The sequence below is a fragment of the Coregonus lavaretus genome (genome assembly GCF_964263955.1).
Source record: "Coregonus lavaretus genome assembly, contig: HAP1_SCAFFOLD_2065, whole genome shotgun sequence".
Taxonomy (NCBI): domain Eukaryota; kingdom Metazoa; phylum Chordata; class Actinopteri; order Salmoniformes; family Salmonidae; genus Coregonus; species Coregonus lavaretus.
Genome location: NW_028166645.1, coordinates 29671 through 45275, shown reverse-complemented (window position 1 = coordinate 45275; position 15605 = coordinate 29671). Strand labels below are relative to the sequence as shown.

At 45.6% G+C, this 15605-nt stretch overlaps 1 protein-coding gene across 1 annotated transcript in view; it reads right to left on the bottom strand.

Annotated features, from left to right (window-relative positions):
- Nucleotides 1-7269, bottom strand: part of LOC311114468 (ubiquitin-conjugating enzyme E2 W) — a 31652-nt gene extending 24383 nt beyond the window's left edge. Inside the window, exons 1-2 of the mRNA XM_084189716.1 lie at nucleotides 7166-7269; nucleotides 2079-2170 (exon numbers count right to left, since the gene is read on the bottom strand). Of these exons, the coding sequence (XP_084045842.1) occupies nucleotides 2079-2170; nucleotides 7166-7180 (107 nt within the window). The 5' untranslated portion in view covers nucleotides 7181-7269. The remainder of the gene's footprint in view (nucleotides 1-2078; nucleotides 2171-7165) is intronic.
- Between the last annotated feature and the right edge of the window lie 8336 nt (nucleotides 7270-15605).

Sequence of the window (15605 nt, the reverse complement as noted above, 5' to 3'; positions counted from 1 at the left end):
CTCACTACACTGTTACACTACCCTCACACTACACTATTACACTACCCTCACTACCCTCACTACCCTGTTACACTACCCTCACTACACTGTTACACTACCCTCACTACACTGTTACACTACCCTCACACTACACTGTTACACTACCCTCACACTACACTGTTAAACTACCCTCACTACACTGTTACACTACCCTGTTACACTATCCTCACACTACACTGTTACACTACCCTCACTACACTGTTAAACTACCCTCACTACACTGTTACACTACACTGTTACACTATCCTCACACTACCCTCACTACACTGTTACACTACCCTCACTACACTGTTAAACTACCCTCACTACACTGTTACACTACCCTCACTACACTGTTACACTACACTACCCTCACTACACTGTTACACTACCCTCACTACACTGTTACACTACACTACCCTCACTACACTGTTACACTACCCTCACTACCCTGTTACACTACCCTCACTACACTGTTAAACTACCCTCACTACACTGTTACACTACACTGTTACACTATCCTCACACTACACTGTTACACTACCCTCACTACACTGTTAAACTACCCTCACTACACTGTTACACTATCCTCACTACACTGTTACACTACCCTCACTACACTGTTACACTACCCTCACTACACTGTTAAACTACCCTCACTACACTGTTACACTACCCTCACTACACTGTTACACTACCCTCACTACACTGTTACACTATCCTCACTACACTGTTAAACTACCCTCACTACACTGTTACACTACACTGTTACACTATCCTCACTACACTGTTACACTACCCTCACTACACTGTTACACTACCCTCACTACACTGTTAAACTACCCTCACTACACTGTTACACTACCCTCACTACACTGTTACACTACCCTCACTACACTGTTAAACTACCCTCACTACACTGTTAAACTACCCTCACTACACTGTTACACTACCCTCACTACACTGTTACACTACCCTCACTACACTGTTACACTACCCTCACTACACTGTTACACTACCCTCACACTACCCTGTTAAACTACCCTCACACTACCCTGTTACACTACCCTCACTACACTGTTAAACTACCCTCACACTACCCTGTTAAACTACCCTCACACTACCCTGTTACACTACCCTCACTACACTGTTACACTACCCTCACTACACTGTTAAACTACCCTCACACTACCCTGTTAAACTACCCTCACACTACCCTGTTACACTACCCTCACTACACTGTTAAACTACCCTCACACTACCCTGTTAAACTACCCTCACTACACTGTTACACTACCCTCACTACACTGTTACACTACCCTCACTACACTGTTACACTACCCTCACTACACTGTCAAACTACCCTCACTACCCTGTTACACTACACTACCCTCACACTACCCTGTTAAACTACCCTCACACTACCCTGTTAAACTACCCTCACACTACCCTGTTAAACTACTATATTTTATGAGGATGAACATTAGAGATGCTCTACTGTTGGCCTTCATGCCGTGTTCACGTGTTAGTGGGAACTAGGACATTTCCAACTTGCTAAATGGTTGAACGCGGTACGTGTATAACTACAACCAGTAAGTATGTCTGACATTTCCGAGTTTCCTAGTTACGACTAGCACGTGAACGCGACAATAGCTAGTCTACAAGTCACTGGGTCTGGGGATGACCTCGTTTACTCCACAGGCCAGCAGCGTGGCCGTGGCTAAAGAAGCAGTCCGCTTCCTTATCGCTGGGTGTATCTGAAGAGGACCATAGACATGCTGGACAGGTACTGGCATCCAGGGCTTCGTAACTGAAGATGTATCAGTTAACAAGCCATCTACCCACCTGTCCCTGGGACGGGTGTACTGTGTTTTCCTCTATACAAGATGGATAGATCCATACTGACGACGCTGAGTACTGAGCAGGTACTTGGTTTGTACTGTGAGTTTCTCTTCTTCACAACGAAATGAGCCAGTGGGAAATGTTACAGACCTGTGCAACAAAGCAAGACATGCATATCCACACCAGCACATAACTCAGCAAGCTGATGGTACACTCACTGTGTGATGGCGTTCTGTACGCTTTTCTCATTGAGCGTCATTCCAGGGGGCGGATCATTTTGCAAAGCCATTAGTTCCTTTTGTAGTCTTTTCTATAAGAGAAGAAAAAAAACAAGTTTAAGCTGTAGCTAGATTACAATATTGAGGTTCAATTTCAGATTTTCATGAAAATTGTTAACATGAAACATGTACAGTTGAAGTCGGAAGTTTACATACACCTTACCCAAATACTTTTAAACTCAGTTTTTCACTATTCCTGACATTTAATCCTAGTAAAAAATTCCCTGTCTTAGGTCAGTTAGGATCACCACTTTATTTTAAGAATGTGAAATGTCAGAATAATAGTAGAGATAATTATTTATTTCAGCTTTTATTTCTTTCATCACATTCCCAGTGGGTCAGAAGTTTACATACACTCAATTAGTATTTGGTAGCATTGCCTTTAAATTGTTTAACTTGGGCCAAACATTTCGGGTAGCCTTCCACAAGCTTCCCACAATAAGTTGGGCGAATTTTGGCCCATTCCTCCTGACAGAGCTGGTGTAACTGAGTCAGGTTTGTAGGCCTCCTTGCTCGCACACACTTTTTCAGTTCTGCCCACACATTTTCTATAGGATTGAGGTCAGGGCTTTGTGATGGCCACTCCAATACCTTGACTTTGTTGTCCTTAAGCCATTTTGCCACAACTTTGGAAGTATGCTTGGGGTCATTGTCCATTAGGAAGACCCATTTGCGACCAAGCTTCAACTTCCTGACTGATGTCTTGAGATGTTGCTTCAATATATCCACATAATTTTCCTTCCTCATGATGCCATTTATTTTGTGAAGTGCACCAGTCCCTCCTACAGCAAAGCACCCCCACAGCATGATGCTGCCACCCCCGTGCTTCACGGTTGGGATGGTGTTCTTCAGCTTGCAAGCGTTCCCTTTTTTCCTCCAAACGTAACGATGGTCATTATGGCCAAACAGTTCTATTTTTGTTATGGTGGTTTTGGAGCAGTGGCTTCTTCCTTGATGAGCGGCCTTTCAGGTTATGTCGATATAGGACCCGTTTTACTGTGGATATAGATACTTTTGTACCTGTTTCCTCCAGCATCTTCACAAGGTCCTTTGCTGTTGTTCTGGGATTGATTTGCACTTTTCGCACCAAAGTACGTTCATCTCTAGGAGACAGAACGCGTCTCCTTCCTGAGCGGTATGACGGCTGCGTGGTCCCATGGTGTTCGTACTTGCGTACTATTGTTTGTACAGATGAACGTTGTACCTTCAGGGGTTTGGAAATTGCTCCCAAGGATGAACCAGACTTGTGGAGGTCTACACATTTTTTTCTAAGGTCTTGGCTGATTTCTTTTAATTTTCCCATGATTTCAAGCAAAGAGGCACTGAGTTTGAAGGTAGGCATTGAAATAGATCCACAGGTACATCTCCAATTGACTCAAATGATGTCAATTAGCCTATCAGAAGCTTCTAAAGCCATTACATCATTTTCTGGAATTTTCCAAGCTGTTTAAAAGGCACAGTCAACTTAGTGTATGTAAACTTCTGACCCACTGGAATTGTGATACAGTGAATTATAAGTGAAATAATCTGCCTGTGAACAATTGTTGGAAAAATTACTCGTGTCATTTACAAAGGAGATGTCCTAACCGACTTGCCAAAACTATAGTTTGTTAACAAGAAATTTGTGGAGTGGTTGAAAAACGAGTTTTAAATGACTCCAAACTAAGTGTATGTAAACTTCAGACTTCAACTGTAGCTAAACTGACGCAACCCAGACGAGATGATAATCTCCTGTCAGTGCTCATAGACAAGTAAGATACAAATCTAGCCAGCTGGATGTCCTCTAGCTTGGAGCTAAATAAAGCCTGTTGAATGTTCCCAGTCTAAACAGTTCACGCATATGACGACATTTTGTGGTGTTTATGTTTGTTTTGGTGTTTGGCTGTGTTTTTTTGTGTGTTTTTTTGTGGGGGGGCGGGGTCTGTTCACACACACAAGCTCAATATCCCTAGTCTGTGATTGGTCAACAGTACTACTCCTAGTAGGAGTGGGAACTATGGAAGGGATTCTTCAATTAAAGCTGCAATATGTAACTTTTTAGGCAACCCACATAGATCTGTCATTCTCATTGAAAGCCAGTCTAAGAAGCGGTAGATCTGTTCTAGATGCTATTTCTATGCTTCCCGTTCTTAAGTTTCGTTTTTGCATCTTTTACTTTCGGTTTTGTAAACCAGCTTGAAACAGCTGAAAATACAATATTTTTGATTATGGAAAATATATTTACATTTACATGACATTTTAGTCATTTAGCAGACGCTCTTATCCAGAGCGACTTACAGTTAGTGAATACATATATATATATATATATATATATATATTATTATTTTTTATACTGGCCCCCCGTGGGAATCGAACCCACAACCCTGGCGTTGCAAACGCCATGCTCTATCAACTGAGCTACATCCTTGCCGGCCATTCCCTCCCCTACCCTGGACGACGCTGGGCCAATTGTGCGCCGCCCCATGAGTCTCCCGGTTGCGGCCGGCTACGACAGAGCCTGGATTCGAACCAGGATCTCTAGTGGCACAGTGAGCACTGCGATGCGGCGCCTTAGACCACTGCGCCACTCAGTGGGAGGAGCAGTTTAGCCTCTCCACAACATTATTTATTGTTTTGTCACATAAACTGAAATTAGGCGAACTATTAGAATTTTAGCAACCAGGAAATGGCGGAGCGAATTCTCCATTGTGCATCTTTAAGTTGTTGTCATTCTAGTAGTTTTCATGCAAAAAAAATGTACTTGAGAAATACTGCACCAAACATCTTAGTTAGATGTAAAATTGAGCGACTAAGATCTCCTCTGAAAAAAAAAATTCAAAATTAATTACAGATTTCGTGACTATTTTGAGGACGTTTTATGGCTCAAGAGGGTCAAACGGTAATATTGACGCTTTTTTCTAGTTTTCCAAGCGACGGTCTTTAGGGAAGAAGAAGAAGAATTAACAGATGTTCACCTAGCCGAGTTCTGCTAGGAGCAAACCGAACATACACTACATGACCAAAAGTATGTGGACACCCACTCGTCGAACATCTCATTCCAAAGTCACCAGCATTAATATGGAGTTGGTCCCCCCTTTGCTGCTATAACAGCCTCCACTCTTCTGGGAAGGCTTTCCACTAGATGTTGGAACATTGCTGCGGGGACTTGCTTCCATTGAGCCACAAGAGCGTTAGTGAGGTCGGGCACTGATGTTGGGCGATTAGGCCTGGCTCGCAGTCGGCGTTCCAATTCATCCCAAAGGTGTTCGATGGGGTTGAGGTCAGGGCTCTGTGCAGGCCAGTCAAGTTCTTCCACACCGATCTCGACAAACCATTTCTGTATGGATCTCGCTTTGTGCAGGGGGGCATTGTCATGCTGAAACATGAAAGGGCCTTCGCCAAATGGTTGCCACAAAGTTGGAAGCACAGAATCGTCTAGAATATCATTGTATGCTGTAGCGTTAAGATTTCCCTTCACTGGAACTAAGGGGCCTAGCCCAAACCATGAAAAACAGCCACAGACCATTATTCCTCCTCCACCAAACTTTACATTTGGCACTATGCATTCGGCCAGGTAGCATTCTCCTGGCATCTGCCAAACCCAGATTTGTCCGTCGGATTGCCAGATGGTGAAGCGTGATTCATCACTCCAGAGAACGTGTTTCCACTGCTCCAGAGTCCAATATCGGCGAGCTTTACACCACTCCAGCCTACGCTTGGCATTGCGCATGGTAATCTTAGGATTGTGTGCGGCTGCTCAGCCATGGAAACCCATTTCATGAAGCTCCCGACGAACAGTTATTGTGCTGACGTTGCTTCCAGAGGCAGTTTGTAACTCGGTAGTGAGTGCTGCAACCGAGGACAGACGATTTTTACGTGCTACGGGCTTCAGCACTCGGATGGTCCGTTCTGTGAGCTTGTGTGGCCTACCACTTCGCGGCTGAGCCGTTGTTGCTCCTAGACGTTTCCACTTCACAATAACAGCACTTACAGTTGACCGGGGCAGCTCTAGCAGGGCAGAAATTTGATGAACTGACTTGTTGGAAAGGTGGTATCCTATGACGGTGCAACGTTGAAAGTCACTGAGCGCTTCTGTAAGGCCATTCTACTGTCAATGTTTGTCTATAGAGATTGCATGGCTGTGTGCTCGATTTCATACCTGTCAGCAACGGGTGTGGCTGAAAGCTGAAATAGCCGAATTCACTAATTTGAAAGGGTGTCCACATACTTTTGTATATACAGTGTATGTATACGGACGCGTTAACCTTGCTTCTGCTCCTCTCATTAGCGCTCTGTCTACACTAGCAGTAATATAACTAACGTTACACAGCTATTAGCTTATAAGTGTCCTCTGTAGCTCAACTGGTCCTCTGTAGCTCAACTGGTAGAGCACGGCGCTTGTAACGCCAGGGTAGTGGGTTCGATCCCCGGGACCACCCATACACAAAAATGTATGCACGCATGACTGTAAGTCGCTTTGGATAAAAGCGTCTGCTAAATGGCATATTATATTATATTATAAGTGTTTAGCTACTATCATAACAGCTAGCTAACATTTTGACAACCAGTTGCCTGGATAGGGTTTCAGCTGGATAAGGTTTCAGAACACAGAGCTAGCTAATCCACTTCATGAATTCAGACAAGCTTACCCAGCCACCTGACGTAGCGAACAACTTTAGCTAGTTTGTCTGCTAGCTAGCTGCTTATGTTGCTCTCTGCCATGTCACTGCACTCATAACTACCGGTAGCTATGTTTGTTAGTTAAGTTTGCTAGCTAACTACTTCAAACGAGCAACTGAGAGTCCAACGGAGAGTATTTAACAAGCTAGCTTGCTAACGTCGTTAGCAACTCTCTTTTTCCTAGCTGTTGATGATAACTAGTTAGGTGCAGCCGTTGAAACCATTGAGGTATAAACTAACGATATAAAATAACGGTTGAAACGAAAACTCGCCCATACTGATTTAAAAATGTGTTAACTGACTTGAAATAACAGAGAAAAAGATGAACATTAGAATAAAAGGAGATCACTGTCAGTATAATGTTTTACCTGCATCGACGCCATGATGGAAACCCCCCTGCATCACAGCAAAGCAACGCAGAGCGAAAGCTACGTCAGGCTATCACATGGGATGCGTTGTGTTGACGGAACACAAACTAAACACAAGTGCGCTGATTGCGGCAAGCGTCATGAAAATGTAGTCGGACAATTATTTCCCTTCCCAGTAGGTACTGTGTAGGGCAACATAAAATGTAACCAAAGACGCTTGAATTGAATCCAGAGCAGCGCATTTGATCTGGAAATGTAAATTCAATTGAGATGTCACTCGATGGACTAGAAACTGTAATGAAAAAAAGCAAACTGAAAGGTCACTGACCTCATGTAGTTGCGTCAAGATAAATAAAGGGCTCTTTCACACTGTTTCTCATATTCCACAGATTTTCCTGTAGATAATCATAACCACTTTTAGGTGTGGAAAAGTGAATAACATTGATGGTTTTATTACAGACTGTTGAATACCAGCCCACCAACACACTCATTATCATACTGTACCTCAGTCAGCACACACTGAGCCATTTTTTATGATCACAATTTCCACAACAAAAATCTGTTTTGGGTCACATTCACACATACCAGATATTATCTTGTTTCATTCTGAACATAATTATTTTCTGGATGAACCAGTGTGTTTAGATACTAAGACTATTCCTCCTATTCACGTCCCCGTGAGCAGAATGGATCCATGTCAGCAGTGTTATTGCAGAGCGCCTGATAATCTGACTCCCAAATGACCTTTTTAGGTCATAGACACAGCCTCTCCTCTGCTGGGAGGGAGCCAGGAGCGCTGGCCAGATGCCTGAAAGGCTTCAGTGAAATTGGTGCAGGGATAAAACACTCACCCTTCTCCTCTGAGGGAGCACATCACTACAACGATGAATAGCATATTCTTCCTCTCACATAAAAGGAATGATCATGATCCATTTGACATCTTTATTGTCATCATGATATTGTTTTGGCCATTGCCAAAACACCCACCCGCAATTGCTAATAACTAATCCGCAACCGCCCGACTGTGATAAAGTGAAAATCTGAGGCCCACACCCAACCCTAACCCAACCCTAACCCAACCCTAGCCCAACCCTAGCCCAACCCTAACCCAACCCTAACCCAACCCTAGCCCAACCCTAACACAACCCTAACCCAACCCTAACCCAACCCTAGCCCAACCCTAACCCAACCCTAACCCAACCCACACCCAACCCTAACCCAACCCTAACCCAACCCTAACCCAACCCTAGCCCAACCCTAACCCAACCCTAACCCAATCCTAGCCCAATCCTAACCCAACCCTAGCCCAACCCTAGCCCAACCCTAACCCAACCCTAACCCAACCCTAACCCAACCCTAGCACAACCCTAACCCAACCCTAACCCAACCCACACCCAACCCTAACCCAACCCTAACCCAACCCACACCCAACCCACACCCAACCCTAACCCAACCCTAACCCTTATTTTTTGACAGGGGTTGCAGGACTTGTTTTTGTTGCCTGATCTAGATGTTTCTGATTATAATTTTCAACATTTTGCTATTTGTTAGTCAACTTGTCTATAATTAGATACATGTAGCTTCTCTTCTGTCATTATATGTTACCCTAGAAGACTAAATAAACCTTTACTCAGCAGAATAATGTGTAATGGATTATAGAATGAATGCTACAGTCTAGTTGACATCGGTGAAGTTTTCTCTGCCATCTTTCACGGAGCAAAAGACGTTTAGGGACCGGGGAGAAAATACAATAATAAAAATAAAAAAACGGGAAAGATTTTCTGTGCAGAATGTCCAAATGACATCAGTTTGACCGGTTGTAAGGAAAAACAAAGCTGTGAAAACGACCCAACCTGTTTCTGATAAATTATCTTAAAGCTCGTACCCTTTTTTTCAATTTTCGCCTAAAATGACATACCCAAATCTAACTGCCTGTAGCTCAGGACCTGAAGCAAGGATATGCATATTCTTGGTACCATTAGAAAGGAAACACATTGAAGTTTGTGGAAATGTGAAATTCATGTAGGAGAATATAACACATTAGATCTGGTAAAAAGATAATACAAATGTAACAGTGTTGCTTCTGTCCCTCTCCTCGCCCCTACCTGGGCTTGAACCAGGGACCCTCTGCACACATCGACAACAGTCACCCTCGAAGCACCGTTACCCGTCGCTCCACAAAAGCCGCGGCCCTTGCAGAGCAAGGGAAACAACTATTTCAAGGTCTCAGAGCAAGTGACGTCACCGATTGAAACGCTACTAGTGCACACCGCTAACTAGCTAGCCATTTCACACCGGTTACACAAACAAAAAAACATGCGTTTTCTATTATTATTTTTTTGCATCCTCTTTGAAATGCAAGAGAAAGGCCAGACAGTGATGTAGGAATATAGATGTCATTTAGATTTTGTCCACAAGATGGCAGCATTGTGTGTACAAAGTTTCAGACTTATCCAGTGAAGAATTACATTACTACACAATATGTTGTATGAAGTCTGCCAGGAGTTTTCCCAAATTTTCCGAAATTGGTCAATTTATACATTTTCATGTGCATAACTATAGAGAACATACAAAAATGCTATGGTAATAACACATTTAAGTTTACACACTCCCAGGAATGTCATACATGATGGATCATTAGCTTCCCTACCGAAAGTACATTAACCTTCACACATTACATTTACATTTTACATTTTTGTCATTTAGCAGACGCTCTTATCCAGAGCGACTTACGATTTTAGTGAGTGCATACATTTTTTTATTTTTATTTTATTTTTATTTTTATTTTCCATACTGGCCCCCTGTGGGAATCGAACCCACAACCCTGGCGTTGCAAACGCCATGCTCTACCAACTGAGCTACATCCCTGCCGGCTATTCCCTCCCCTACCCTGGACGACGCTGGGCCAATTGTGCGCCGCCCCATGGTTCTCCCGGTCGCGGCCGGCTACGACAGAGCCTGGATGTAAGCCTAGTGTAAGTACATTATTTACCATCAGAGGTGAATGTATCAAACCAGTTGCCGTGACAAAAGTGTTTTGTTGTTGTGCACTATCCTCAAACAATAGCATGGTCTTTTTCTGCTGTAATAGCTACTGTAAATTGTACACTTCTGTTAGATTAACAAGAATTTAAGCTTTCTGCCCATATAAGACATGTCTATGTCCCGGAACATTCTAGTCACATATCACATGTTGGTCAGCAACCGTCCCAGTATAAGGACACTGATCCAGTCGAAGATAAGATTTCAGTTCAGCTTGGATGCATATTTTATATGGTTGAAATACTATCAGCTTTTATGATGCTTTTACGATGACGACAGATTCCTACAGATTCCATTCTCTCAAGATGCTCAAACCGCGAGCAACACCTGTCAACTCAAACTAATTTCTCTCAAAACACAGGGATGTCTATTCACACGGGACTAGTATTATCAGAGGACTTTGGAGTTTGCCAAAAAAAACAGTAGGATATTCTGGTTAGTCAATGTCCAGATTTCAGTTTCCAGTTAACCCATCTAAACCGAACCCACAATCATCACACATAACAATCATCACACTGCTATCATCCTCTTTTACCACTTCACCAAATCTTTCCCCAAACATTACTTTTCTGGCCCTCCCTTCTCTTTATTTTCAACTCTTCTTTCGCAGCTTTTGTCTTATTGAATTAAACTTCGACAATGTCCTTTATTGCCTTTGTGGATTGACGTTAACTTGTTCTGCCCTTCCCAAAAAGCATTACTTGGCGATTGGCTGTGTAGGCTATATGGCGCATGTACAGTTAAGCCCTAAAGTTTAGGTTTATGCAGTAATTCCATATAGACTAAACCAATGAAAGAAAAACCTCAATGTTGCCTATATAAATTGCACAATAATTATACATTTATAGATTTTTCAAGGTAATGATTGTCTTTATTCAACCGGCCCTAAACCCCGTCAGCCCTGCGGATATAACCGCCGGGACTGCGGGTTATGAGTCAACCCCTGCATCACAAGGCAAGCGTCCAACCCCACCGGTTGCGGATACAGGTGCCAAAAAAAGCAAGTTTAGTCAAGCGACTAAATGATACGGCTCAGGGAAAAAACCAGAGTTAATAGGTAACAATTTTAATGGCTGGAGAAAAGTTATGGCCCTAAAAGGGCTGAAGTCTGATGCTGATACGGCCTGTTTTCTGCTCGACAGGTAACGTTACCAAGACGTGGCGCCAGCTAGCTACAGTAGCTAGCTGTGATGTTGGTGCTTGGAGAATCCGGGTTAGCTTTATACTGTAATGAAACAGGCAGGGGAGCAGGTCTCGAACCCTCAACCTTCTAGCCCGAAGTCCAGCGCGCCATCGACTGTGCCCCCAAAACCATGCTCCTGTGGCAGAGTCGATATCCGCGTTTATATAAACCCAGGGTCGTTACACAACTCCCTCCCGCTATCTTACTACTCAATACTGTAACGACCCTGGGTTTATAAGACCGGATATCGACTCTACCATATCGATGGCGCGCTGGACTTCGGGCTAGAAGGTTGAGGGTTCGAGACCTGCTCCCTGCCTGTTTCACCGCGCTGGACTTCGGGCTAGAAGGTTGAGGGTTCGAGACCTGCTCCCTGCCTGTTTCATCACAATAATATCTAAATGATATGGCTGTCTTGGTAAATAACTAGGGTGTACATGGTATTTACGATCTAAAACCAGTCAGGATATTGACATTAAGCGTGTGTTTTTGAGAGTCGTGATCATTTAGAACCTACTTACATTTTGCATTGGCGGATAGCGAACGTTTCATGTGCATTTCTCTGTTTGAGAGTGATAGAACTGTAATGGCGCTCAGCTGTGACGTTGGCAGCTGTGATGGTGCTCGGCAGTATAGTTGCCTCGCCTTTTTGAGACTTCCAAAGGGACTAAAGTTATCACATAACATTTCTGAAACAATGTTAGCTAGCTAACTAACATTATATAGCTTGGTGGAGAGTTGACAAGCAAGCTCACTAGCTAGGATTTGTGACATACATTAGCAAGCTAGCTAGCTAACATTATATAGCTTGGTGGAGAGTTGACAAGCAAGCTCACTAGCTAGGATTTGTGACATACATTAGCAAGCTAGCTAGCTAGATATTATGTGACATGCCTGGCATAATAATGGGACATGCGCGAAATATGAAAAGGTCCCACCACAATCCACTCCAAGGAACGTGTTACCTCAGCAGCCTGCTTTATCAAGCATTGGAGTGGCATCCAGCACCACACTGTCAGATAGCTGAGAACACATGCTTGATTTCAATAGGAGAATAGCTAGATACCCTTTTTCCTATTATTTTCAATGATGGCTATTGGGTAGTGTGATCTTTCTTGTGTGTGCATCATTTATGGTTGGTTTCTGTGTTTTTACGTCCCTTTCTTTGTGCTTGGCTTCTTTGAGTAGCCGATGTGGGGGTGTATCTCTCTGGTACTGTCATGTCTCCCTCTCTAGTATTCAAAATGTTAGCCAGTAATGAAGATGCTGTATGCTTGGAGTATAACCTGGAGGCGCCTGGAGTGGTTGAGCTAGATGGGAGCACTGTGGAGGAGCCTGGAGTGGTTGAGCTAGATGGGAGCACCATGGAGGAGCCTGGAGTGGTTGAGCTAGATGGGAGCACCATGGAGGAGCCTGGAGTGGTTGAGCTAGATGGGAGCACCGTGGAGGAGCCTGGAGTGGTTGAGCTAGATGGGAGCACCATGGAGGAGCCTGGAGTGGTTGAGCTAGATGGGAGCACCACGGAGGAGCCTGGAGTGGTTGAGCTAGATGGGAGCACCATGGAGGAGCCTGGAGTGGTTGAGCTAGATGGGAGCACCGTGGAGGAGCCTGGAGTGGTTGAGCTAGATGGGAGCACCATGTAGGAGTCTGGAGTGGTTGAGCTAGATGGGAGCACCATGGAGGAGCCTGGAGTGGTTGAGCTAGATGGGAGCACCACGGAGGAGCCTGGAGTGGTTGAGCTAGATGGGAGCACCATGTAGGAGCCTGGAGTGGTTGAGCTAGATGGGAGCACCGTGGAGGAGCCTGGAGTGGTTGAGCTAGATGGGAGCACCGTGGAGGAGCCTGGAGTGGTTGAGCTAGATGGGAGCACCGTGGAGGAGCCTGGAGTGGTTGAGCTAGATGGGAGCACCGTGGAGGAGCCTGGAGTGGTTGAGCTAGATGGGAGCACCTTGGAGGAGCCTGGAGTGGTTGAGCTAGATGGGATCACCGTGGAGGAGCCTGGAGTGGTTGAGCTAGATGGGAGCACCACGGAGGAGCCTGGAGTGGTTGAGCTAGATGGGAGCACCACGGAGGAGCCTGGAGTGGTTGAGCTAGATGGGAGCACCACGGAGGAGCCTGGAGTGGTTGAGCTAGATGGGAGCACCGTGGAGGAGCCTGGAGTGGTTGAGCTAGATGGGAGCACCACGGAGGAGCCTGGAGTGGTTGAGCTAGATGGGAGCACCATGGAGGAGCCTGGAGTGGTTGAGCTAGATGGGAGCACCGTGGAGGAGTCTGGAGTGGTTGAGCTAGATGGGAGCACCATGGAGGAGCCTGGAGTGGTTGAGCTAGATGGGAGCACCACGGAGGAGCCTGGAGTGGTTGAGCTAGATGGGAGCACCATGTAGGAGCCTGGAGTGGTTGAGCTAGATGGGAGCACCGTGGAGGAGCCTGGAGTGGTTGAGCTAGATGGGAGCACCGTGGGAGGAGCCTGGAGTGGTTGAGCTAGATGGGAGCACCGTGGAGGAGCCTGGAGTGGTTGAGCTAGATGGGAGCACCATGGAGGAGCCTGGAGTGGTTGAGCTAGATTGGAGCACCATAGAGGAGCCTGGAGTAGTTGAGGTAGATGGGAGAACCATGGAGGCAACAGAAGGCCAAAACAGGCTAAACTAAATATTATTTTCATTAACTATTCCCAGACATCATCACCCTATATGTGTATTGCCATTGTTGACAAGATCTTATTCAGTAAATTAACTTTTTTTGTTATGTTCCATGACTTCTATTTAGCCTGATGAATATGAGCATCTCTGAAGACACCATAGAAGTAAATGAAGATGAGGTCAATGACCTAATGAATAGTGTGGAAGCTTTGTATTAGTATTTGTGATGTGCCAGTGTGCATACTTTTGTTGTTTGTATTTACAATTTACCATTATATTATTGTTCTGTCTCATTTGTGATAGCATCGATTGGGATGATGAAATTGGTGCTGACGAGACCTGGAGTCCCTCAAAGGAATCACAGGTGGATGAAGATTCTGATGAAGAGGAGTCTGACCAGTTTGAAGATTCTGGGGACAGCAGCTCGAACGAATAATACATTCCTTCACTTTGGTGTGGTCCCTGAACGCAACACTTCCTCTCTCTGTCGGTCAGCATCTCCCTGCAGTTACCAAGGTGTCTGGTCCCTGAACGCAACACCTCCTCTCTCTGTCTGTCAGCATCTCCCTGCAGTTACCAAGGGGTCTGGTCCCTGAACGCAACACTTCCTCTCTCTGTCGGTCAGCATCTCCCTGCAGTTACCAAGGGGTCTGGTCCCTGAGCGCAACACCTCCTCTCTCTGTCGGTCAGCATCTCCCTGCAGTTACCAAGGGGTCTGGTCCCTGAGCGCAACACCTCCTCTCTCTGTCGGTCAGCATCTCCCTGCAGTTACCAAGGGGTCTGGTCCCTGAACGCAACACTTCCTCTCTCTGTCTGTCAGCATCTCCCTGCAGTTACCAAGGGGTCTGGTCCCTGAACGCAACACCTCCTCTCTCTGTCTGTCAGCATCTCCCTGCAGTTACCAAGGTGTCTGGTCCCTGAGCGCAACACTTCCTCTCTCTGTCGGTCAGCATCTCCCTGCAGTCACCAAGGGGTCTGGTCCCTGAGCGCAACACTTCCTCTCTCTGTCTGTCAGCATCTCCCTGCAGTTACCAAGGTGTCTGGTCCCTGAGCGCAACACTTCCTCTCTCTGTCTGTCAGCATCTCCCTGCAGTTACCAAGGTGTCTGGTCCCTGAACGCAACACTTCCTCTCTCTGTCTGTCAGCATCTCCCTGCAGTTACCAAGGGGTCTGGTCCCTGAGCGCAACACCTCCTCTCTCTGTCGGTCAGCATCTCCCTGCAGTTACCAAGGTGTCTGGTCCCTGAACGCAACACTTCCTCTCTCTGTCTGTCAGCATCTCCCTGCAGTCACCAAGGTGTCTGGTCCCTGAACGCAACACTTCCTCTCTCTGTCTGTCAGCATCTCCCTGCAGTTACCAAGGTGTCTGGTCCCTGAGCGCAACACCTCCTCTCTCTGTCGGTCAGCATCTCCCTGCAGTTACCAAGGTGTCTGGTCCCTGAGCGCAACACTTCCTCTCTCTGTCTGTCAGCATCTCCCTGCAGTTACCAAAGGGTCTGGTCCCTGAGCGCAACACTTCCTCTCTCTGTCGGTCAGCATCTCCCTGCAGTTACCAAGGGGTCTGGTCCCTGAGCGCA